The sequence below is a fragment of the Bubalus bubalis genome, chromosome 8 (genome assembly GCF_019923935.1).
Source record: "Bubalus bubalis isolate 160015118507 breed Murrah chromosome 8, NDDB_SH_1, whole genome shotgun sequence".
In the NCBI taxonomy this organism is placed as follows: Eukaryota; Metazoa; Chordata; class Mammalia; order Artiodactyla; family Bovidae; genus Bubalus; species Bubalus bubalis.
In genome coordinates, this window is record NC_059164.1 from 47,936,543 (window position 1) to 47,964,530 (window position 27,988).

At 37.1% G+C, this 27,988-nt stretch overlaps 1 protein-coding gene across 2 annotated transcripts in view; it reads right to left on the reverse strand.

The window, feature by feature from the left end:
• COG5 (component of oligomeric golgi complex 5) overlaps positions 1-27,988 on the reverse strand; it is a 285,394-nt gene that overhangs the window by 47,924 nt on the left and 209,482 nt on the right. For both annotated transcript variants that reach the window (XM_044946598.2, XR_006552749.2), the window contains exons 12-14: positions 21,963-22,167; positions 14,434-14,595; positions 12,383-12,482 (exon numbers count right to left, since the gene is read on the reverse strand). In XM_044946598.2, the coding sequence (XP_044802533.2) occupies positions 12,383-12,482; positions 14,434-14,595; positions 21,963-22,167 (467 nt within the window). The remainder of the gene's footprint in view (positions 1-12,382; positions 12,483-14,433; positions 14,596-21,962; positions 22,168-27,988) is intronic.

Sequence of the window (27,988 nt, forward strand, 5' to 3'; positions counted from 1 at the left end):
TTCTTCATTTTCCCGGCATGTCAACCTAACTGAACTTGTTTGATGAATAAAATTAATTTTCTTAGGTGTTAAAACTATCAGAAAATATTTTCATGAAAATCTTGCTACACTGTCCATCAACACTTTCTGGTTTCATAAATAAGATGGGAGCATATACCTTAAAAAGGCAAATTCTACTTCCCCTTTCTGTATGTTCACTAGTGACTGTTATTTCTATGCTATTACCCATCTTTGTTTTAAAAGTGATTCTATCAGATCTTCATAGTGTCTATATGGCTGCTTGCCTCTTCACTCATTAACAGCTTTAGGCTATTACATCTTCTGAGAGTTTGTGTTTCTTTCTCCTTTTAATTTAATGATTTAACAAATCCTTCTCTTACTCTTAAGATTTAAGTTTCCTCTTTTTGATCCTCTCTCCCCTCCTCTTGGTCTAACTTGCTTTAAATTGGGAAGCAAGAGGACAGACTACATGCAAACTGGGAGACTTCTCCATGAAGTAAGTTTAAACTTCAGTGCATGAACACTGTGACATCAATTCTAGAAGTTCAGAGGATGGTTTTAGTTCTTTTCTGGTTCTTATATTTCAGACTACTGAATTTCTCAAATATTTGACTACTTGATTAAAAAAAACCAGTTGTTATTATACATCTGTTTAGTTAAAAATAAGGACAAGTCCATTCAACTACAGAATAGATTCAATGGTAATGTTACATCGTGACATCAGACTAGAACGTCACACAGATCTGATAGTCAAGAAATGACAACTTGAGATGGGTTCCCTTTTGGACAGTTAACATAAAACTAAAAAGCTGGAAGTCAAATCTTGTTTATAGATGAGTAAAACCAGCACACAGGAATCAACCATAGCTTTGTAATTCATAGCTGCATTGCTCAGACACCCTGGATTACTTTAAGACCCTTTTACCAATCTACCTTTCTCATCAACCTCCTCTAGATCTGCTCCCATGCTCCTGTCCTTTAAGTCAAAACCTCCATCCAGCACATGGGATTTGGTAACTACAGCGGGTAGGGAAGACAAATACAATTTGCTAGGAATGGATCACTTGAAACTTTTACTTTATTTTTCTTCAAAGAACCTTATGCTTTTGAACAACAGATGGAGTTTCCGCCTACCCATGCCCAATCACTGGCTCCTAAAGCACTGGCTTTGTTAATTAAATTTATAGTTATAAGTCTTTATATTTTTAATTCTTTGAAGAAGAGAAAATGGTTTACTGTCAGTTATACTGAGCTTTTTCCATTTTCCAATAATAAATACTAAGACTAATTTATTAATTGACAGAAAACCTCTTTGAATATATAGAGAATAAGATCTCTTTGATTTACAGTAGTTTAGGTTTAGTACAGACTGAAATTCAAACCATAGAATTTCTAATAAAATGTATTACCCTCAGAGATATAGAAAAACTAAAATTTCAGCATCCAACTATTAAGACCTAAGCTAGTCAATATGATTTTTAAAAATAATTAGTTGTTTATTTATTTGTATATTATAGACTAATACTTTCACAGTTTTTGAGAGATATAAAGTCTAATGTAATTAAACCTATAATCTTTTATGCATTATTAATTTTCATAGCAAGAAATTCTTTATATGGTCTACAGATAACTTTCAATTTAACCGAAGTCTTAATAGTAAAAAAATTGTATTACTGAGCTCCAAGCTAATGAGGCTCTCTCTGAATATTAATCTTAATAGCAGTGTTTATAATGTCAAACCAGAAAAAAAAGTTTAATTACCTGACTGAGGTAATTACATTTACTGTGATCAATGATACAGTTAGAATTCATCTTACTATGAACTTTCATATGACTTTTTGCTTTTTATTCTGTTTACTTTTCAGCATTTACTGAACTGGTACTTGTCTTTATATCCATTTTTTCCATCAATTATCTCTGAAGATACACATTCTATTTCTACTTTTTCAGTGGCCATAATTAAACTGTTAAAATTCATGCTCAACTTAGGTCAAAGTATCTATAGCTTTATAGTCCTCCTGAATAACACAAGCATTTTAGAATGCTTTCAAACTCATTATCTTTTCATCACTATAAACTTTAAAGTGAATTTGTATTTTAGGGGTTTTGTTTCCATGTTCCGAATTAATCACTATTGTTTCTCATTTTATGCAACTAAGGCTTAAATTTACCTATATATTTACCAAGTGTGCTTACTACTCCTTCTTGCATTTCAAACCTTCCTTTAGAGTTAGATTTCCTCCTTCAGTGTTCAAACATTACAGGGCTTCCCTCTCACTCAGAGGGAAAACAATACACAACAGAACTACTGTATGATTCAGCAATCTGAAGAAAATGCAATCACTATCTGGAAAGACATATGCACCACAGTGTTCACTGCAGCATTATTTACACTAATTATTTACACATTATTTCCAAGACATGGAAGCCACGTAAGGGTCCATGGACAAATGAATGGATAAAGGAAATGTGGTGCGTACATATAATGGAATATCATTCAACCACAAAAAAAGGAGGAAATCCTAACATATATGACAACATGGATGGACTTTGAGGGCATTATGCTGAGTAAAATAAGTCAGGTAGAGAAAAACAAATATTGCATGAATTCACTTAAATGTAGAATCAAAAAACAAAACAAAACAAATTCACAGATACAAAGAACAGACTGGTGGTTGCTAGAGATGAGGTGTAAGGGATGTGGTAAATGTAAAAACTTCCAGTTATAAAATAAGTAAGTCTAGGGATCTAATGTACACTAGGGAGACCACAGCTAACAAAACTGGATTGTATTAGTTCAGTTTAGTCGCTCAGTCCTGTCCGACTCTTTGCAACCCCATGGACTGGAGCACACCAGCCTTCCCTGTCCATCACTAACTCCCAAAGTTTACTCAGACTCAAGTCCATTGAGTCAGTGATGTCATCCAACCATCTCATCCTGTCGTCCCCTTCTCCTTCCACCTTCAGTCTTTCCCAGCATCAGGGTCTTTGCAAATGAGTCAGTTCTTTGCACCAGGTGACCAAATTATTGGAGTTTTAGCTTCAGCATCAGTCCTTCCAATGAATATTCAGGACTGGTTTCCTTTAGGATGGACTGGTTGGATCTCCTTGCAGTCCAAGGGACTCTCAAGAGTCTTTTCCAACACCACAGTTCGAAAGCATCAATTCTTTGGTGCTCAGCTTCCTTTATAGTCCAACTCTCACATCCATACATGACTACTGGAAAAACTACAGCTTTCACTAGATGGACCTTGGTCGGCAAAGTAATGTCTCCGCTTTTTAACACACTGTCTAGGTTGGTCATAGCTTTTCTTCCAAGGAGCCAAGTGTCTTTTAACTTCATGGCTGCACTCACCATCTGCAGTGATTTTGGAGCCCCCAAAAATAAAGTCTCTCACTGTTTCCACTGTTTCCCCATCTATTTCCCATGAAGTGATGGGACCAGATGCCATGATCTTAGTTTTCTGAATGTTGAGTTTTAAGCCAACTCTTTCACTCTCCTCTTTCACTTTCATCAAGAGGCTCTTTAGTTCTTTGCTCTCTGCCCTAAGGGTGGTGTCATATGCATATCTGAGGTTATTGATATTTCTCCCAGCAGTCTTATTTCCAGCTTGTGATTCATCCAGTCCAGTATTTCGCATGATGTACTCTGCATAAAAGTTAAACAAGCAGGGTGACAATATACAGCTTTGAGGTACTCCTTTCCCAATTTGGAACCAGTCTTTTCTCCATCTCCAGTTCTAACTGTTGCTTCTTGACCTGCAAACAGATTTCTTAGGAGGCAGATCAGGTGGTCTGGTATTCCCATCTCTTGAAGAATTTTCCACAGTTTGTTGTGATCCACACAGTCAAAGGCTTTGGCATATCAATAAAACAGAAGTAGATGTTTTTCTGGAACTATTGCTTTTTCAATGATCCAATGGATGTTGGCAATTTGATCTCTGATTCCTCTGGATCTTCTAAATCCAGCTTGAATATCTGGAAGTTCACAGCTCACGTACTATTGAAGCCTGGCTTGGAGAATTTTGAGCATTACTTTGCTACCGTGTGAGATGAGTGCAATTGTGTGGTAGTTTGAGCATTCTTTGGCATTGCCTTTCTTTGGAATTGGAATGAAAACTGACCTTTTCTGGTCCTGTGGCCACTGCTGAGTTTTCCAGATTTGTGGGCATACTGGGTGCAGCACTTTCACAGCATCATCTTTCAGGATTTGAAATAGCTCAACTGGAATTCCATCACCTCCACTAGCTTTGTTTGTAGTGATGCTTTCTAAGGCCCACTTGACTTTGCATTCCAGGATGTCTGGCTCTTAGGTGAGTGATCACACCATCATGGTTATCTGATTCATGAAGATCTTTTTTGTATAATTCTTCTGTGTATTCTTGCCACCTCTTCTTAATATCTTCTGCTTCTGTTAGGTCCATGCCATTTCTGTCCTTTACTGTGACCATCTTTGCATGAAATGTTCCCTTGGTATCTCTAACTTTCTTGAAGAGATTTCTAGTCTTTCCCATTCTGTTGTTCTCCTCTATTTCTTTGCACTGATCCCTGAGGAAGGCTTTCTTATCTGTCCTTGCTATTCTTGGAACTCTGCATTCAAATGGGTATATCTTTCCTTTTCTCCTTTGCCTTTAGCTCGTCTTCTTTTCTCAGCTATTTGTAAGGCCTCCTCAGACAATCACTTTGCCTTTTTGTATTTCTTTTTCTTGGGGATGGTCTTGATCACTACCCTCCTGTACAATGTCATGAACCTCCATCCATAGTTCTTCAGGCACTCTATCAGATCTAATCCCTTGAATCTATTTGTCACTTCCACTGTATAATCGTAAGGGATTTGATTTAGGTCATACCTGAATGTGGCGGGGTTTTTGTTGCTAAGAGAGTAAATCTTGAAAGTTCCCATCACAAGAAAAAAAAATTACATCCTTCTCCTTAAAATAACATAATGTTATGTGTCAATTATATCCCAATACATACATACATGGTATCTTAAAAATGTAATACACATTACTAGGATTCAACTAGGGAGATTAGGCAATTGGTGATTAAAAAAGAAAAGTTAATGAACTGTCTTTTTCTTGCCACGTTCCCACTCTCACTTTGTGACAGATGGCATAACTGGCCCCAATCCTTCATCTCTTTCTCCATCTACATCCTGTGCTGAATCTGCACCTTGGTTGGGTTGCTTTGGTGAGCCAGACTTCTGGGGCTCCTTTCTTTCTTGTACCTCTGCCTTCATTCACCATGAGATCAAGCTCAGAAAAGCCTGCTCCAGGATCAGAGATGTGAAGAACAGAGGATTAACTATGGTTAAGCCAGCCTGATCAGTAGCCAGCCTGCTCTGGAGTAAACCCAGCCAAAACTGGCAAAGCCATCTAGCTGCCCCTCACTGGTCCCAGGACATATGAACAGTAAATGCTTCCTGCATGCCACTCAGATTTTGTGGCTGTCTATCATACAGCACTTTTGTGGCAACAGATAATGAAGACTTTCAGACTTTAAGTGACAACTGAGTTGCTTACTTTCTCCTGAAAATATTTCCTAATTACAATAACCATTACTTGATATTTGTCTCTGTCTTCACCATGGCCAACTGAATCTTAGACAAGTTGACCATTTTCTACTGATCTGCCACAGCCCCAGAAAATCAAGGTCTTACAAGTCTGGGAAGCAGGTCAGAAAGTTATCTTAAAGAAAAGAAGTCCAACGTAAGAACAGAGGTAGAAAAGAACAGAAAGCTGTCTAAAGAATCAAATGAGTAAGAAGCCCAAAGGGATCAGTGTATTTGTATCACAGCTAAACTGTATTTGGTCCAAGAGAATCTACTGGTATGTTTCCTGTTGGCACATAATATGAAAACTCTTTCAACCAAGTGATTTTCTATTTTAAAAAATCTTTTACTTGAATGTTAATAACAGGCTACTACCACATGAAGGCTATATGGAGCAGTACCCAGGTATGTCATCCTTTTAAAACTAAAAGAGTCAAACTCCTATGCTTCTATATCATGTAGGCTTTCTTTCATTATAAGAATGTCAAGTCTCCAAATAAGTTGTTAACTATACAAAGAATAAAGCATATATTTATAAAGCTTTTAAAAAACCCTACTGCCATCTACAGCTACTGACCTCATCATACACAACTACTGACCTGCACTGAAGTTGAAACCTCCCCTTAAATGTCATTCCTATTACTGTTTCAAATGGTCACAACTTAATTAAATGCCAATCTACTTTTTTACACTTTATAACATTTGACATTTACACTAAGATTCTATATGTCATTTTTGAAAACCATCAGATAATAGTTATCATTGGAAAATGCCCTAACAATTTACCTTTTAAAAAGAATGTTTGCCTATAATTTTGTTATTACAATAGCTTGTAAGTCTATAAATTATCAAGGTGCCATAAAAATTCCTTGTATATTAATATTCTAATTTCCTTTAAACATATCATTGATTCAAACTTGTAATAGCAAGGTCTAGTGACATTTTCTACTAATGGTTACACTTCAGACCTATATAAATTATCACTATATTACCATTAAATAATCAATTTGTTCAACTCAATCATAAGATATTATAATATAAACATCTACAGGTGTGTGTATATTTGGAACATAAAATTCTACTTAGCATAATAAATTAATTATAACTGCAGAACTGCTGTCAAGACAAATAAGAATTTTTAAATGAAGATAATCTAAAACACTGATCTCATTTTCACAATAGAGCACCTTAAAGGCTGATATTCACAGGACATATACTAAATCAAATATATGTGAAAGGAACTAAACCCCATGACCTATAACTCACATATGAGAATTCAAGGCTAAATCCCTGTTATTTCTAAATTAAATAACTACATTATCTAAATATCTGCTATAGTCTGAATGCTTGTAATTCCCCACCCATATGTTAAAGGGCTTCCCAGGTGGTGCAGCAATAAAGAATCCGCCTGTCAATACTGGAGACGTGGGTTTGATCCCTGGGTCAGGAAGATCCCTCGAGTAGAAAATGGCAAGCCATTCCAGTATTCTTGCCTGGACAATTCCATGGACAGAGGAGCCTGGTGGGCTAAAGTCCATCTGAGGTGTGTCACAAAGAGTCATGGCTGACTGACTAAGCACCCAGGCAATTCATATGTTGAAACCTAATGCCCAAGGTGGTGATATTTACCAGGAGGTGGAGTCTTTGAGGACTTCCCTGGTGGCTCAGATGGTAAAGCGTCTGCCTACAATGCAGGAGACATGGGTTCGATCCTTGGGTTGGGAAGATCCTCTGGAGAAGCAAATGGCAACCCACTCCAGTACTCTTGCCTGGAAAAATCCCATGGACAGAGGACTGTGGTAGGCTACAGTCCATGGGGTCACAAAGAGTCCGACACGACTGAGCGACTTTGAGAAGTGACAAGGACTTGAAGGCAGAGCACTCATGAATGGGATTAGTGACCTTATAAAAGAGGCTTGAGAAAGCCACCTTTGCCCTTTCCACCCTGTAAGCTTACAGAAAAAAGATAGGCATCTATGAATCAGGAAGGGGCTCTCATCAAATATCAAATCTGCTGGTGCCTTGATCTTGGACTTGCCAGCCTCCAAAACTGTGAGAAATAAACTGCTGCTGTCTATAAGTCACCCAGTTTATGGCATTTTGTTATAGCAGGCCAAAAGGCCTAAGACACTATCCATTAAGAATGAAGAAATAAACTATGATACATAAGCATACTATACATGTATTGGTTTGGCCAAAAGGTCCATTCAGGGTTTTTCCCCACGATGTAACAAACAAACATTTGGGAAAAACCAAAATGAACATTTTGGCCAACTCAATGTTAAAACAGTAGATACAGATCTCTATGTTATATTGCAAAGTGAATAAGTAAATCACAAAATACTACTTAAGTAAAAAAGAAAGATATATTTGTGTTGTGGTACAAGAGAGTTTTAGCTTGGTCTAGATTCAAATGTGCGGAGAAGGCAATGGCACCCCACTACAGTACTCTTGCCTGGAAAATCCCATGGATGGAGGAGCGTGGTAGGCTGCAGTCCGTGGGGTCGCTAGAGTCGGACATGACTGAGCGACTTCACTTTCACTTTTCCCTTTCATGCATTGGAGAAGGAAATGGCAACCCACTCCAGTGTTCTTGCCTGGAGAATCCCAGGGACGGGGAAGCCTGGTGGGCTGCCGTCTATGGGGTCGCACAGAGTCAGACACGACTGAAGCGACTTAGCAGCAGCAGCAGCAGACTCAAATGTGAGTCTAATGCTAGTTTCAAGACTTGCTAGCTGGCACTGTTTTTTTAGCAGTCTATAGTGGGCAGGCTACAAAGCTTTCTCAGCCTCAATTTCCACATTTTGCTGTGGCAGATACTTTCATTTCAAGGGTTGTTGTAAAATAAATGGCACAATTCAAGCCACTATAGATACTTTCAAGGGTTGTTATAAAATAAATGGCACAATCCAAGACACTGTAGATGTTTAATAATGGCAGTTATTTTTATGGCCCTACTGTAACTGTAAAAAATGAATTCTCTGGTACCATTTAAGAGTCAGAAAAAAGGATGTAAGAAATTGTCCCTACAGAACTTTAGGTTCTTATAACACATAACTCTGGTGATTAGTAAAAAAGAAGACTTAGAAAAAAAATAACACATGTGTAATGATAAAAAAAAAATTCGTATTATTATAAGTAAATACATGTACTATGCATATAATCCATACGTGATATATTCTATTATATCCTAAAACATTCAAAAGACAAGGTTGAAAAGAAACAACATGTAGCTTTTTTAGGCATATGGAGGAATATATCCAAATACACATAGTGAGTTTAGATAACCATAAAGATGGTCCACAGAAAGGACCAACTTGAGAAATCATTTTATGATTCCTTCTCCTGTTGTGAATTAAGGCTATGGTTAAGCATACTAAAATGATGTGATAGCCAAGAAACTTCCACAACTAATCTTTAGGAAAATAAACTTAGGATCCTGGAAAGCTGTTCATTTTACATTTGAAGTTTTATATTTTCAAGTCACCCTTTTTGGAAACACATTGTCATTAAAATTCTAGCTTTCCTTTATCTATCTCACCACTTAACCATTAATGATTTAATTTTGTCTCTTTCAACCTTGTGGACTTGAGGCCTAAATATCTCATCTATAAAAAGAATTATCCCTTTATAGACTTAGTTATACTAAATTTCAAGTTAACATTTCCACTTCTAGATATTCTACTTAAAAATCTGTTTCAATTTTTCTCCCACTAAAGATTTAATATTTGTCTATTTTCCACTAAACGTTTCCAGCAAAATAATTATAAAGAGAAATATGGCAAGATCAAAGAATAAAACCTGTCAAAATTAGAAACACAGAAGACACAGACCACGCAATACAGATTATCTGTAGAGTGAGCACAGCAGCTCAGTGTGGACAGGACAGTGGGAAGGATGGCTTGTGTTTAAGAACACACACTTGGTTAAGATGACTTTCTTTTGTTTTACTGAGGGTGGAAAGAATGCAAAGGACGTCCTCAAGTTCAAGGATAGAGTGAGTGGTTGAGAAAAATAAATTACTTAACTGAAATGCTGGGCTGGATGAAGCACAAGCTGGAAATAAGATTGCTGGGAGAAATATTAATAACCTCAAACATGCAGATGACACCACACTTATGGCAGAAAGTGAAGAAGAAATAAAGAGCTTCTTGAGCCAGTAAAAGAGCTGGCTTAAAACTCAACATTCAGAAAACTAAGATCATGGCATCTGGTCCCATCACTTCAGGCAAATAGATGGGGAAACAGTGAGAGACTTTATTTTGGGGGGACTACAAAATCACTGCAGATGGTGACTGCAGCCATGAAATTAAAAGATGCTTGCTCCTTGGAAGAAAAGCTATGACCAACCTAAACAGCATATTAAAAAGCAGAGACATTACTTTGCCAACCAAGGTCCATCTAGTGAAAGCTATGGTTTTTTCAGTAGTCATGTATGGATGAGAGAGTTGGACTATAAAGAAAGCTGAGCACCAAAGAATTGATGCTTTTGAACTGTGGTGTTGGAGAAGACTCTTGAGAGTCCCTGGACAGCAAGGAGATCCAATCAGTCCATCCTAAAGGAAATCAGTCCTGGGTGTTCATTGGAAGGACTGATGCTGAAGCTGAAACTCCAATAATTTGGCCACCTGATGCGAAGAACTGACTCATTTGAAAAGACCCCGATACTGAGAATGATTGAAGGTGGGAGCAGAAGGGGATGACAGAGGATGAGATGGTTGGATGGCATTCACTGACTCAATGGACATGAGTTTGAATAAGCTCTGGGAGTTGGTGATGGACAGGGAAGCCTTGCGTGCTGCAGTTCATGGGGTTGCAATGCAAAGAGTCGGACACAACTGAATGACTGAACTGATACTGAAATAAATAAACACATAGAGGAGTGGCAGAAATAATATTATTAACAGCCAAAAAATTACAGAGATGAACATTAAAACATTACTTGTCAATGCTCAATAACATTTTTTAAAAAATAAAACAAATGATCCTCTTTGTACTATTAAGTAATACTTAAGCTTTCTTTAAAAGCTAAAATGAAAGTAGAAAAGTAAAATTACTTAAAAAAACAGAAAAAATTCTCTTACCCTTAATTTAGCACTTTAGCATGGTAGGCCTGAGTAACTTAGGATCACAGACAATCTGGCCAAGAACATCAACTCAATCAAAAGTTTTTGATTTATTTTAATTTTGTTAAAGCTTTTTGTCATTACTGACTTAACTGAAGTCACATGTTCCATTTACTACTGCTCTTGCCTGATGTGGAAAAGTGAACTATTTTCCATGTATATATTGGCTCTTCCTTATGTTATCTTCTGGTGGGATCATCTCATGAGGTTATTTTTTCCTGACACTTTTAGTAATTACATTGAATTCTATTGGATATAATACTGAATTTCATTTATAATAATAAACCATATTTTTTAAAGTAATAAACATCATAATAAAGCTTTTATAGCAAAGACTGAGAGAGAAATTAATGATCTAATTACCTATGAAGAGCTTCCATGGTCTCTGTGGGGCCAGTTCTCAATAAACAATGTTTTAAAAAATGCTTGTAAAATGCTTAAAAAAAAATCTGTCAAGGTTGCAAGAATAATTAAATAGAAGACAGCATCATATTAACATGCAAACACAATGGGGCCACCCACTGGAACTGAAAGCAGGAAGCCTCAGGATATGACTGTTACCACCAAGGATCATTTTATGCAAATTCCTTCAGTTCAATCTTTTACCAACCAACTCTAAAAATTATACCAGAACCAACTGAACCACTTGGATATAGATAAAACTGGATTACAGTTAATCCCTGAACAACACAGGTTTGAATTGCAATGGTCTATCGACATGCAGATTTTGTTCAATAGTAAATACTACAGTACTTAGTAAATACTAAGTTTTAGTAAATAGTAAATACTACACAATCCACAGTTGGTTGACTCCACTGAGGTAGAAGGGATGATAAGGAGAAACAACGAAAATGTTGTTATAAACTATACGTGGATTTTTTGATTGCAGGGAGTGTAGGTGCCTCAAACCCCCAAGCTGTTCAAGGGTCAACTATACTTCATTTTCCCATGTTTCAGTTGGAGCAGTAAGGGAGGCCACACAAAAAACCCATGGTTGGCGATCCCTACAATGACAGTAGAGAGATCACATTTTGGCACATTCTCTAAAATTCTTCAATCAATGACAGTTAAAGATATACTATAGTCTTATTCGTTGGATTTCAATTAGCATACATACCTACTAGTTAATATTTAATTTAAAACATTAATTTAGAGAATTAAGATTATGATTCAGTCATGTAGTTATTATTTTAAATATGTGCAATCATCTGTCTCAAATAGAGTAATTTTGGAGTTAAACTTTCACAGTCTAGAAACTTTAGAAAGTAAATCAATATTTTTCTTTTACAGTTTAAGCACTTAACATCCTCTAATCATTTTCTAATGGTTCAACTTAATTTCACACTAGGTAACAGTACATAAATGATACCTGGAGTGAGTGACCACAGGAGAGGAAATCTGACCAATTTGAAATAATTATTAATATACTTAAAAATATACATAATTTAACTCATAAAGTGGCACACAGATTTCTTAAAAAGTCTTACAAAATTTGCCTGCATTCTGCAAGTGTAACAATAATAGGAGGGCCGTTTTTTAATAGATTTAAAACTTTTTCTGATTTAAATTCATAAGAAAGTTTCAAAATGTCACTTTAAAATTTTACAGTAAATTACTATTCAGTCAATTCAATATTTATAGTCAAGTATTGTATAATTAGTTATTTGAAACAAAATCAAGGTTTACAGAAGTGATTATCACTTACCAGCTGCTCTGATTTTACCCCATACAACTGGATGGTCTTTGCCACATTTTTTGACACAGCTAATGTGAGGTTTGAATCAACAGCAGCTACGTTTAGTTCACTGAAGAAAACAAAAACAGACTTTAGCAATACAGTTTATCAACAAAGACAAGTATATGAACTTAAACCCATTAAACGACAAGGTGATTCTTTTTATAGATTTCCCTGGGTGCCTCTAAGAATTGATTGGATTGTTTCATTTTCCCTCCTAAATTCAGCATTAGGAAAAAGTGCCCTGAGATGGTTTGGTTAATGACCAGTTTCTCATTAATAAAAGCATGTCATGTGTGGGTTCAGGCTGTGATTAAGAAGAGTAAACTGTGTACAGATTTTTCAAGTAGCACTCTTGTTCATACTGATAAGTGCAATTAAAGACACTGCATATCACAGACATCTGCAAGGAAATGACAGGTCTTGAATGGAAATGATGACCTTGGAAGGACATAGGCTAAAAATATAAATTACATGATATATCAAGATACTAAGTTTCTGTAGAAATTATGCCAATTCATGTTATTTTGATAGCGTAGCTTTTTTATATCAAAAGCACAACAAGGATTTAACTGGAAATTTTAAAAATCTTGATTCCTGAAGTATTTCTTTGCCATGCTTATTTTCAATGTTTTACACTGGATTATTTGGGACACTTCAGCTGACTGCTCCAAAAAAAGTATTTATAAAGACCATGTAAAGTATACCAGCAGTTAAAAACTGCATGAAAATGCATATACAAGTAGAAAGCAAGAAAAGTAATTACTGTCTCTGAAGTAGCAGAAAGAATGTTGGTATTTCCCAGACTCCCTTTATGAAGAAAGCGAAAGACTTTAACATTAGTGCTTACTTTGTGCATCAAAAATGCCCTTTCATTTAATAGTGAGACATAATCTCACTGTAAGACATAATTAACAGTGAGTAAGACATAATTAACCCTGGTATTCACATTCTATTGATCAGTGGCATAAGTATGCTTTTTCAAGTCCCACCTTACAACTGATCACAGTGTGGTCAAGTTGCACAGAGGAAAGGGAGTTACTTCTTTAATATTTCCATAAACAGGTCAGAGATCAAGTTGAATTAATGACTGGTTTGATCACTACTATACTAAACAAATAATGGAGACATAATCAGGGTTTAAGAATCCAGAGTCAGGCCTTTGAAAGTCAAAGTAACTGTGGAGAGATTAGTATCAAGATTCTGGGCTCTTTCAACACTACTGTATATGGTTCTGCAGATTATACCTGTGGCTTTCTAGTCTTACTCTCACATGCCTCAGAATCATTATCTGATGTGTAATCTAAAAGAATTTAGACTTCTATACTCTGGTCCTATATGGCCTAACAACTATTTTAACTCACAAAATGTTCACCTATAAATGTACAGACCTACTGTTATGACAACTTGTATACTATGACAGGAACCGAGAGTCTCAACTGCAGACTGGGTCGCCTGGGTGACCATAAAATGTCTAAAGACAACAGTATAACTACATTGTCTGCAAGCATTCAGGTGGCACCTCTGCTAGGATATCTTCCCTTTTAAGAGTTTTAAAAGCTGTCACATTCAACTTTAGAAAGCTTAAAATAGCAAACACGAGTAGACTAATCAGGATTATAATACTTGTACACCATGAAGTACTTTCTGGATTTAAGATTAAAAAAAAAAAATTACTCTCCATGTTTTAGCTTCTCAATCTGTAAAATTATTTTTATATTTACTGTCCTACTTAATACCAGAAATTTACTATGGTATAAAGAATTAGGTTGGTTTACTCTGCATCCTTGACAAGATAAAGAACAATTATAAATAACTATTTTTAGACTGTATTTAAATGGTTTTATTAATTGGAATCTCAAGTACTTAGGACATGTGCACTCATTCACTGCAAAACTCTTGATTTAATTGCTGGACTAATTACTTGAACAACTAGAGATAAATTTAAAATGTACTGCATCGGACATCACTAACAAATGTGGTGGGCATTTTATGGCATGCCATTATATAAAAACACATACCTCGCTATAGTTTTAATGATACCTTCAAGTTCATCAGCAGAAGGAGGATTACGACCACCAGGAGGAAAAACCAAGTTGATAGGATCAAAGAGTCGAGATAATGATTTTGATAGATATGCAGCCTCATAGGGTTGTAGTGAGTCTTTCAAAGCCTTTTCTGGACTGTGGGAACAAAGTTTATTAAAAATGAACTTAAATTATACAAGACTAAATACTATGGTATTAGGTTGTAAATACCTTTCTTAAAAATATATCCTCCATAAGACTCAAGAAAAGGGGAGATATATATATATATATGAGACTGATTCACATTGTTGTATGACAGAGACCAACACAACATTGTAAATTATCCTCCAATTAAAAATAAAAATAAATAAAAAACACATCTCCTCTATAGAAGGTAACTTTATATGGACAACAGAAAAATTTTGCTTAAAAATGTATACATATATTTATATACATTTGATAATTAAATGCTTATTAAGAATTAAACATTTTAATTTATACATAATTCCTGGGTATAAATGTAAAATAATATGCCCCAGTACCTACTGTAGCAAGTTTGTCACTTGAAACTATAAGAGCAACACTGTAAAATCTTATTAATTCTAATGGGGCCATGTCTTCACTTAGTATGTTTCTACACAACATACAAGAGAGGCAAGTCTGCAAAGACTTGAACTGGCTCCCACCAGTTCAACCCTTTTCACACATAGATGCACTCTCATAAGCTCAGCGTCTGAGAGGGAAGTATACAAATGTAGGTTTTTATCACCCTTCTGATACCAAAACTGATACTAATAAGAATGAGGACAAAATAAAAAGTGTTTGTACAAGTCCCACAAAATCAAAAAAAATCTCCCAACTGGAGTTCTTATTTTTATAACATTCTTCACAAACTAAAATTTAACCTACTAAACACTTCTTTCTCCCCCAGACCTCCAATGTTTTCAGTTATTTTTGTTGATTTTCATTTAGTTGTCCAATTATTGGAACTTATATTTTACCTCTGAAATTATCAAATGTTTATAACCATATAATTAACTGTGTCTTCTCACATCACCCCTGATTATGATCCTTCTACCTACCTTTCCATTATCTTAAAAAAACAAAAAAAAACAAATCCCCCTAAATTCATCCTAAATGGTCATCTTGAAAACATCTGACCTACTCCTTTGGTATCAGAAACCTGGCTTTCTCCTCTTCCACTCTTGTTGGTCAAATGACAAGACCTAGAGGTCACAACGCTCTTGGCTCCTACATCGTAATTCCATGGTTATCTCTCAACACTTTCTCATTCAATGTAGGTATTTCAGTCAACACATAGTTCCCGAGAATCCTATGTACCAGCCCTTGTTAAGTGCTATGAAGATAGAGATGAAATTTGCTTTACAGCCCAGTGAAGAAATGTGCAGGTGGAGTGATAACTATACTTTTTATAATAGATGATGAAAGAGCCCCGTAGGAACAGGGAAGAACTAGTGCCTAAATCTGTCTGAGTCAATCCTCTCCTGAGGTCCACACCAGGTATTTAAACATCTTCCCTACTTCTGCTCTGATCATTTACTGCCCTTTACTGCCCTTCTTTCTTCCACAGAAATTTCAGCACTAAATTATAAGTATTGACATTCTTCCTCTTCTCCAAGGATTCACCCAGAAGGTCCTACAGTTTTACTCCAGAAACAAAGTTGCCAGGGCCTAGATGGCTATCTGCCAGCAGCAGATCTGTGAGTAGCTGCACAGGAGAAGCAGCTCTATGCTCTATGTTTGAGAGGCTGGCTGAGAGGGAGAGCAAGGCCAAGGCCTGTGGTTGCTGCAGGAAACCAACCCACTGACACAGGAATGTGACAGAAGAACAATGTGACAGGGTCCAGCCTCAGGTGGCAGCAGAAGCCTAGCCTCACCCTAGCCCTGCTCCCAAGGTGGCCTGCTTCCCCTGCTCCCTACCCTATTCCACCCTGTTAGTTTTGGAAAAACTGAAGAACTAGGCATGGGGGGGTGTAGGATCCTCGGTGACTATGTCACAACAGACAGCTTTTCTAAAACCTATCCTGTGCTTGCATGCGTGCTAAATCACGTCAGTTGTGCCCGACTCTTTGCGACCCTATGGACTGTAGCCTGCCAGGCTCCTCTGTCCATAGGATTCTCCAGGCAAGAATACTGGAGTGGGCTGCCATTCCCCTTCTGCAGCGGATCATCCCGACCCAGGGATCAAACCTGTGTCTCCTGCATCGCAGGAGGATTCCTTACTGCTGAGCCACCCGGGGAAGCCTGTCCTGTACTATACGTGTACTTTTTGAGTCATCATTTTGAACTGCTCCACCTCTAAGGTCTCCAAGCTTGAAGACAACTTTCCACACCTCCACTTGCCCCTACCCCCTTCCCTCTTACAAATTCTCTTTAATGTGTACAATTTGCCAAGTACTTCCTGGAAGTGAGGAATGTAGCAATAAAGTCAGCTAAAAAAATTTCCTGCCCTCTTAAAGAAGAAATAAAACTTTTAAATGACTTAATTGTGGAATATAAAGAAGAGTAATAAATTCTAAGAGAAGAAGGAAGCAAAGAAGCCAGAGAGCAGTTTTTATCCAACTTTAGATAGAGTGAGGCAAGGCAAGGCTTCCTGGGAAGATATGAGGAAAAAGGAGGGAACAAGTTACATCAATTTCCAGAGTAGGCACTTTTATGAGGAGAGAAGAAGTGCAAAGGCCCTGAGAGGGGACTTATAAAGGCCCTGAGAGAGGACTTATACCTGGCTGAGTTTGCCAAAGAGCAAGAGGAGCAGAGCACTTAAGTGACAGGAGAACAGTACAAAATGAGGTTTAAGAGCAAACAGATGGAACAAAACATGCTGGGTTTTGTATAATAATAAAAACGCTAGATTTTACTCAAAAGAACTTGCTTTTTGACCTGACTGTGATCAGTGCTGTAAAATCCTTTGCTCTGCTCATCCTCCATCAGCCCAGCATTTCAAGGTGCTCTCATGAGCATCCTGATTTTTCTAATTTACCTTCCTTTCAAAGCTGTAAGAAATATCTCATTTAGATGGTCTCTGTACCTGCTGCTAAGCTGCCCAAGCATTCCAGAGAAAAAAGAAATTGTTTCTATTGAACCCTGATACAAACCCCTTAATTTCAAGAGACTTGAAGCTCAAGGTATTAAAAACCTTCTTTGCAGTCCTTCACTCTCTATAGCAGACCATTTGTTTCTACACGAAGACCAAAACTACTGCAATGATCTTTGTCAACTTGATACCAGCTTTTCTTTTTCCTCTGTAATTTCATCTACATCTGATTTTCTTCTTATCCCAAAGAAAGAGTAGCTTTATTCCTTTGTTGATATCAAAACCTCAGATAAATTGAACCCACCTCCTCCTTTCCTAGTCTCTCTTTTTTAGAAAACTGCTTTATCTAGACTTACATTCAATTCAACCATTTAAAGTATATATTTGATGGTTTTCAGTATATTCATGGGTATGTGCCACCATCACCACGCTCAAACCTAGAACATTTTTATCACCTTCAAAAGAAACCTCATACCCTTCAGCTTTAAAATCTTTCCCCTTCTCACTCCGTTCCCAGCCCTATGCAACTACCAATAGGCTTTATATAGGCTTTATATCTCTAGAGATCTGCTGTTCTTGACTTTCATATGGATAGGATCATACAGTATATGCATTTGTATTTGGCCTTTTTCACTTAGCATAACTTTTTCAAAGTTTAGGCATGTTGTAATAAGTGTTAGTACTTCATTCCTTTTATGGCTGAATAGTATTCCACTGTGTGGATATATAACATTTGGTTATCCATTTGTCTGCTGATGGACATCTGGCTTGTTTCTATCTTTTGGTAACTATGAATACTGCTATAAACATTCATTAAAAATTTGTGTGTGAGCATACTTTAAAAAATTCATTTTATGTGCTTTGTTTTTATTGTGATAACATACATAACACGTGAGCATTGTGCACAATAAGGAAGCACCCACATATTGATCTCATTTGGCTGACACTTGGCTTCAGCTAACTGGCAGCTGACAGCAGCATGAGAAATGCTGCAGTGCTGTTCTTCCTAGGCAGAAAGCCCTCTGGCTGGGAATGGTGGGAGAGGGAGCCCTTGGTTCCTGGCTGCCACAGTTTGGAGTGGAGCTTGTGCCTTGCTGAACTGGGAAGAGGAAGGGAGAAAACAACTGTCTTGGTTCTAGTATCACAGACTCTTATGGAATTCTTTCTACCAAATTTTCATAAACTTTCTTGCACTGATGATTTTTCATTTGCTGTTTGCTTTTAAAATCATTTCCAGAGGCACTGAGTTGTTTGGTTTTGTTGTAATAGTTTTCACCAGATTCACTGGGGATGGGTCAGCAGAGCGGGAAGTGCTGTCATCCCAGAAGTCAATCTCCTCATAGTCTGCCTTTCATCAATTCTAATAATGCTCTTGTATCCACTGGCTCAGATGGTAAACTGTCTGTCTACAATGCGGGAGACCCGGGTTCGATCCCTGGGTTGGGAAGATCCCCTGGAGAAGGAAATGGCAATCCACTCCAGGACTATTGCCTGGAAAATCCCATGGACAGAGGAGTCTGGTAGGCTACAGTCCATGGGGTCGCAAAGAGTCGGACACGACTGAGCGACTTCACTTCACTATATCCACCGTTCCACACTTAGCCCTTGAACCACCTTATTTTGCTATAGCAAGAGGTCAATTCTCAGTCCTAAGCTTCTTCAGCTTTTCAACAGCATGTGACACAGTTAACCATTCCTCCTCTGACTAATGAACTCTTTCCTTAAGAGTTCCACACAACTTTGCGTTTTCCTCCTATCTCACCATTTTTCTTTCTGTCTCAGTCCTGCAGGCTGCCAATCCTCCAAGAAAGTTATAAATTCTGGAGTGCATATCTTGGGCCAAAGTTCCCTTTTCTCTTTACATATATCTTCCCTATAGAATCTCCTCCAGACCCATGATTTTTCAAGATCTGCATAGCGATGATTCTCAAATATGCATTTCTAGCCCTGATTCACAGTCAACTACCTTTTCAAAAAGTCTATAACATCTCTATTTGTATCTTTGATTCAAGAGTTTCAAAAGAAAAACCTTTGTTCAACACTACTTGATGAGACCATGGCTTCCAATCTTTGGTCTTCTCCCAACTTGTCCATACATATCCTTGATTCTTCTTTTCCTCTCAAATCCAATCTACTAGCAAGTATATCTAGAAGCAATCTGACCAGTTCTCACCACCTCATCCACTCATCCTATTTTAGGTCATTGTCATTTCTTGTCCGGATAAACAAAACAGCTTCCATTTCCCACTTCTCTTTCCCTGTGGTGATGCTTTCCCTAGTTGTCCATATAGAAGCCCTAGTGTTAATTTTAAAGTGTTTATCAGTTCATATCATTCCTCTGTTTAAAAGCAATGGTTTCTACTGTTTTGAATAAACTCCAAATCCCATACCATAGTGAATAAAGCCTTACATGATCTTACACTTTCCTCCCTCTTTGAGCCAATTTCATAGCCCCCCCTCTCCCTCTTTCACTGTGTTCCAGCTTTCTATTCCTCAACATTTCCATCTTAGTTTTCTCAAAGACTCTACATCTGCTGTTCTCTCTACCTGCAGAAATCTTACTCCAAATCTTCCATGGCTGATTTCTTACTGAGGTCTTGGGTCAAAGTTATCTTCTCATAGAGACTGTCCCTCACCACCTTATATAGGGCACTCTATCATGTTGTCTTGTCTTTTTTTTGGTGGGGGGTGGTGGGGGGGGTAGAAGGGGCGTGGTTGTAGGACCTTAGTTCCCCAACCAGGGATTATAGCCAGGCCCCAGCAGTCAAAGTACTGAGTCATAACAACTGGACCATCAGGGAATATGCTTGTTTTATTTTCTTCATAACAAGAACAGCTCTCAAATTCAGCATGAATACTTAATGATGAAAAATGCTAAAAAAAAAAAAAAAAAGAAAAATGTTAACCTGGTTATTTGTGCCTTGATTATACTCAGATTCTTTCAAGATCTTGTTCATTACCTCTTGCTCTCTCCACTGGCTACTTCTATCTATAAACACTCTCAGTTTTCCCTCTATAATTAAAAATGACAAAAAAACCTTCCTTTGGCTCAGCTACCATGGTCAAATTTATGTTTGACTCTTTGCCTCACTCCTCAAAAGAATATGTAAAACATAATACAATTGTTCCTTACTATTCTCATTATTTTTTGGTTTCTTAGGGTACAGGTCACAACTCTTCTTCCACATCAGCTACTTGACTGAAGTTAGTCTCCAAAACGTGACAATGATATCCCACTAGTCAAAATAAAAGGTTTTTTTATTCCGATTTTTTTCTCTACATTGAATTTACTGTCTTTCCCCTACCCCCATGAGTAACATATGCTCATTTTAAATAAAAGCAGGAATACAAAATAAAAACTCTACCTATTGGAGATAAAGCATTACTACTTTTTGCTATGTATGTTTCCAGGGCTTTTCAGTACAAGCATATGAATTTGAAAATAAAACTAAGCCAGAAATAGAATGATACTACATATTTTATTTCATATACTTAAAAAAAAAAAACCTTAATATACTGGACTGGCCAAAAACCATGTTCGGGTTTACTTCATGTTTAATGTGAAAGAGTAACTGAAGAGAACAAAGTCCCTTCTGTCACTTCAGCCTACTCTTATGCACTTACTCTACCAATCAAAACTTATATAATCTGTATTTTACCAGTCAGAACTTCTTACTAAAGTGGCTACAATTCAACTGTAAGTATTCAGGAAAAAATAAAGTTGAAACAAACATTAAAAAAGCACTCATAAATCTATCATTTTTCTTACAAGGTAGGTGATAAGAATCTGTTGTTACTTGAGTCAATCACATCACAATAAATGATTCAAGTGTTTAAAGGAAGTGTGCAAACCAATCAATTGATTTGGTACTTACAGAGAAATATGAAAACAGTACTTCTTTTCAATTTAGGAGGAAAGCTGGCAGGTTTAAACTTATTGAGTTGGTACATTGTTTTCCAATGTGGCTTATAAATATCACTACATATACTATACTCATGACTCATCTAAGAGACTTTCAGGTTTAATTTCAACAGTATTTAGCTTTTGCCCACCAGACTAGAACCTATCCCAGCATAAGATTTGTTTCCACTATAGTTCCTGAACATACCAGTTCCTTTTGTATCACATTTATGCCACTGGCCCATCAATAATGATGCTATACAATTACAAGTGTATTATAGTATCAATTGAAGGACAGTGACTACACATGCTCATCTCTTAGCTTCTATTCACCTTACTTGGTGATATCCTTTAAGACAAATTCTCAGTCGGAATCAGGCTGCTCAACTAAGGATAAAAGTTTGACTCCTTAAGTTAAAAGTGTTGTGAAATCTTTTAAGGTAAAAAAATTAATAATAATTACAAATATTCAGAAAGATTAACATTTCCCCAATTTCTAACTTGTAATAAAAATAAAGGACAAAATCCTTAACGTGCCAACAAACAGATTTGATTACACAAACATACTCATAATCTGGCTTTTTCGGTATGAATACATCTTGTGTATCATCGTCCATGTGTTGTAAGTCAGCATAGAGGTCTGCAGTTCCACTTGCATTAAAATTTCCTTGAATATTTTGGCTGTATTGTTGAAGACGCTTCCATAAGTCATTATAAAGCCGCAATAATTTTGGGTATTCGCCTTCAAATGCCTGTTTCAAAAACATAGAAGCTGCCAAGCAAAACAATAAAATGGATTAGATAAATGATAAAACAATAAAATGTAGCAAATAAAGTTTCTTTTGTATATGAAAACCGTGCTACAAATAGCCTATACCACAGGACAAAACAAAGGTGTGTTTTAATAAGGCTTTTCAAAATAATACCAGCAGCAGTAATTTTCCTCCCAGACTATTTACTGCATTTGATATATGGACCATGTATTGGGTTGGCCACAAAGTTCCTTTGGTTTTTGAAACTTAATCTATAAGGAAACAAACACATTGATGAAAAAAGTTGAAGACTTTCAATTTTTTCTTTCAAAAACTGATAAAATACATAGAAAATCAGGAAGCATAAAAAATACCCGACCACCACCTATGACTTACTTAAATTGACATTTATAGAATACTTCATCCAAAACAGCAAAGTAGCCATTGTTTTCAAGTACACATGAAATATTTACCAAAAATGACAATTGTTAATGCCATGAAATCATCTGAATAAATTTGAAAGGTTTCAAATCAGACAAAGTATGAAAAACCCAAATAGTTTTAGATAAGAAATCATAACAGAAAGATATATTTAAATGATCCTGGATAAAAATCCAAAAGAAGAATTGCTAGATCAGTTCTATATTTAATTTTCTGAGAAACCTCCGTACTGTTCTTCATAGTGACTGCATCAGTTAATTATATTCCCACTAAGAAGGTACAACGGTTCCATTTTCACTACAACCTCATCAGCACTTATTATTTCTTTTCTTTTTAATAGTAGTCATTCTAACAGGTGTGAGATAATATCTAACTGTGTTTTTTATCTGCATTTTGCTGATGATTAGTTATGCTAAGCATCTTTTCATGTACTGTTGCCCTTCTATATGTTGTCTATAGAAAAATGTCTACTTAGAACCTGTCCATTTTGTTTTACTGGATACTTTGGTTTTTTGCTACTGAGTTGTATGAGTTCTATATATACTTTGGATATTAACCCCTTATCAGGTATGTAATTTTCAAATATTTTTTCCCATTTAGTGGGTTTGTCCTCTTATTTTGTTGATGGTTTCCTTTGTTGTATAGAGGTTTTTTGTTTGATATAGTCCCACTTGTTTATTTTTCCTTTTGTTGACTTTGCTTTTGAAGTCAAATTTTAAAAATCATAATGAAATATGACTATATACCTGTTAGACTAGCTAAAACAAAAACCAAATGTTAGTGAATACAGAAATACTAAAACTCTTATATACTGTTGGTAGAAAAGAAAAACTGATCATTTTGCAAAAAAGTCTGGCATTTTCTTAAACTGTTAAAGATATACCTACCATATGGTCAAACCATTCCTCTTCTACATGTTTATTCAACAGAAATAAAAGTATATGTCCATATAAAGATTTATATATGAACACTCAAAGCACCTTGATTTGTAATAGCCAAAAACTGGAAACAACCCAAATTGTCCATCCACAGGTGAATGCACGTACAAACTGTAGTATACTTGAACAATGGAACACTACACAGAAGTACACATTACAATATGGATGATTCTAAATACAATCCTGCTCCATGAAAGGCAAGTAAGAATCCATAATACATGCTGTATCATTCAATCTGTACATAGTTCCAGGAAAAGTAAACTAGCTCAAAGTGACAAAAAGCTTGTCAAGAATTTGCCTGGGGAAGGAGAAAGGAGATGGCAGGGAGAGGAATTATAAAGGGGTACATGGAAACTTTCGCTGATGACAAGTATATTCACTGATCTTCACTGCTGTGATGCTTTCATGGGTGTGCATGTATGTCAAAACTTAACAAAACTGTGCACATTAATTATGTTCAGGTTATTGTATACCAATTATACTCTAATAAAAAACTGTTTAAAAAAATCTCAGTGAGGACTTCTTTGAAATCCCTCCTCCCCAATGAAGAAGCCATTCACTATGGCCCTGAGTGTTCCCACACATTCTTGCAGGGTATGTCAACAATGAGAGGCCCTAATTGCTCTTTATCCAGGCCATTTATCTGTAGCAAAGTTTGCATCTGTAGCAAGTAGCCTTGAAAGATGAAGTAACTTCTTCAGCACACAAAGAGCAGGCTTGCTTACTGCTTACAGCAAAAGTGGCAGATTCTCCCAGCTTAAGAGAGACAAACTCACAGCATACTTACCACTGAACTGCGTCTCCCTGTGAGACATGGAGGTGTGGGGAGCCAAAAAACAAAGATGCCAATGCTCACGCAGCTTGGTATGCTGAGTAATAAAGTCCTTCTGCTCTGACCCAGGAGTCTTATGTCTTCTGACAATATCCAGAGCACTTTGGCAGGCTACCCTTTCTAAGTAGGGTAAATATCTCAGATCTTTCACAGTTCTTGAGCTTCTCAAAGCTAAATCATATTCCTTTCATTATAGGAATCTGCTTTTTCCCTTCCCATTTACCACAATTTCCAATTTTATTTATGTAATGTATGTTTCCCGTACTTGACTATAAACTTGATGAGAACAAGGACAAGACTCATTTTCTTCAATGCATATTTGGTACTCAATACAGCGCTTGACATAGTAGAAATAAAGTAAGTATCTCTTAATGATAGAATAAATTAAGTTTTGCTTTTCAATGGACAATATGCTCACTTTCACAGAAATCTTATCTATGCAGAACAATCCACTGTTCAGAGTTTCAGAAAGCCAAACTGTGACTATATCATCTCAGTAAACGTGACTGACTCATTGATTCTAAGTTACTTAAATCAAATACATTTAAAGTTTACAAATAAATATTGTGTGGTAATTCCTGAAGTTAAATTCTACTTTACTTTCTTTTATAAGTAGGTTTAAAATGTTCACATCAATTACCTATAAACTTGATTACAATCAATTACTTATTTGATAAATGTCTATAGAACTTAACTGCAATGTCTATAGAACTTAACTGCATATCTTAATAATCTAACAAATCATTTACAGATAGAAAATGACAGATTACTAATTCCCAGTTACTAAGTAATCCATTACTCAGATTATGCCTTCATATGAGCAATTGAGCAATATTGCCCAATTCTTTTTGAGCAATAACTAGTGACTCCAACATAGACACTAACATGGAGAGGAAATTCATCTTTATTTCAGTAGCTTGTTTTATGAAGATTTCTTCATAGCAATGAACACTGTAAGAAATTATTTATTAGTTTGTGTTGACTGTCTGTGCTCCCTCTTCAGAATGCAAGTTTAATGACACAGGGATACTATTTGATTTGTCTCTGTATTTCCTTTACCTAGAATAACACCAGGCATTGAATTACTGAATGAACAAACTGAAAAAAGGATGAAGAAGGACCTAGGTATGGAATTAAATCTTTTCCCTAGATTCTAACAGCCTAGACTTCATTACCTCACTCTTCCTAGACCCCCTAGTTTATCCCAGAGCTGCAGCTCTCACAGATCTGGCCTTAGTCTTGAGTAGCTGTGCTTAATCTCAGCCTGTTTGTCTGACTCTGCTAGCACATCTCCCTGTGTGAAGACTCAACACCTCATCTCTCAGCCATTGACTGGAGTCCTGACCAAGAAAGGGCATCACTCCTGAAAACTCCCATCAGCCTCCAGACAACCAAATCCTGGTCAGTGTGAAATCTGGAAGGTGGACTAATTGACTCAACAAGTATTTGCTGATCATTTACTATATGACAAATGCTGTTGTAAATGGTGCATACGCAGCAGTGAACAAAAAAAGCAAAGTTCCTGCCCATGAGGAGTTTATGCTCCAATGAAGGAGAAAGACACTAAACAAATTAGTATGTAACATAATATCAAGATTAGAGAATAGTGATGTTGTTGTTCAGTAGCCCAGTCATGTCCGACTGTTTGCAACCCCATGGACTGCAATGTGCCAGGCCTTCCTGTCCTTCACCATCTCCCAAAGTTTGCCCAAGTTCATGTCCACTGCATTAGTGATGCCATCCAGGCATCTCACCCTCTGATGCCCCCTTTTCCTTCTGCCCTCAATCTTTCCCAGCATCAGGGACTTTTCCAATGAGTCGGCTGTTTACATCAGATTATCAAAATACTGGAGCTTCAGCTTCAGCATCAGTCCTTCCAACAAGTATTCAGGATTGACTTCCCCTGACTGGTTTGATCTCCTTTCTGTCCAAGGGACTCTTAGGAGTCTTCTCCAGCATCACAGTTTGAAGGCATCTATTTTTTGGCATTCTGCCTTCTTCATGGTACATCTTTCATAACTGTACGTGACACTGGGAAGACCATAGCCTTGACTATATGGATCTCTGTCAGCAGAGTAACGTCTCTGCTTTTCAACACACTGTCTAGGTCTGTCATCACTTTCTTGCTATGAAGCAACAGTCTTCTGATTTCATGGCTGCAGTCACTGTCCGCGGTGATTTTGGAGCCCAAGAAAAGGAAATCTTTCACTACTTTCATCTTTTTCCCTTCTATTTGCCATGCAGTAATGGGGCCGGATGGATGTGAGAGTTGAACTGTGAAGAAAGCTGAGTGCCAAAGAATTGATGCTTTTGAACTGTGGTGTTGGAGAAGACTCTTGAGAGTCCCTTGGACTGCAAGGAGATCCAACCAGTCCATTCTAAAGGAGATCAGCCCTGGGTGTCCTTTGGAAGGAATGATGCTAAAGCTGAAACTCCAGTACTTTGGCCACCTCAGGCGAAGAGTTGACTCATTGGAAAAGACTCTGATGCTGGGAGGGATTGGGGGCAGGAGGAAAAGGGGATGACAGAGGATGAGATGGCTGGATGGCATCACCAACTCGATGGACATGAGTTTGAGTGAACTCCGGGAGTAGGTGATGGACAGGGAGGCCTGGTGTGCTGCAATTCATGGGGTCGCAAAGAGTCGGACACGACTGAGCGACTGAACTGAACTGAATGGGGCGGGATGGCATGATCTTAGTTTTATTTAATATTTAGTTTTAAGCCGGCTCTTTTACTCTCCTCTTTCACCCTCAACAAGAGGCTCTTTAGTTCCTCTTCACTTTCTGCCATTAGAGTGGTACCATCTGTGTATCTGAGGTTGTTGATGTTTCTCCTGCCTATTCTGATTCTAGCTTGTAACTCATTCAGCTTGGCATTTTTCATGATGTGCTCACGTACAGATTAAACAAACAGGGTGACAGCGGACAGCCCTGTCGTACTCCTTTCTCAATCTTGAACCAGTCAGTTGTTCCATACAGGGTTCTAACTGTTGCTTCTTGACCCACATACAGGTTTCTCAGGAGACAGGTATTGGTCTGGTATTCCCATCTCTTTAAGAACTTTCCACAGTTTGTTATGATCCGCACAGTCAAAGGCTTTAGCTTCTGTAGTCGATGAAACAGAAGTAAATGTTTTTCTGGAATTCCCTTGCTTTCTCTATGATCAAGCGAATGTTGGCAATTTGATCTATGGTTCTTCTGCCTTTTCTAAACCCAACTTGGACATCTGGAAGTTCTTGGCTCACATAAATCTGATGCCTAGCAGCAAGATTTTAAGCTTGACCCCACTATCATGGAGATGAGTACAACTGTCCAATGGTTAGCACATTCTTTAGTACTACCCTTCTTAGGAACTGGAATGAGGATTGACCTTTTCAAGTCCTATGACCACTGATGGGTCTTCCAGATTTGCTGACATATTGAATGCAACACCTTGATGGCATCATCCTTTCGGTTCTGAATAGCTCTATTGGAATTCCATCACATCCACTAGCTTTATTAACAGCAGTGCTTCCTAAGGCCCACTTGACTTCATACTCCAGAATGTCTGACTCTGGGTGGCTGACCACACCATCATAGTAATCTGGGGATAGGCAGTAGCATTTTATTTACTGACGACAGGGAGGGC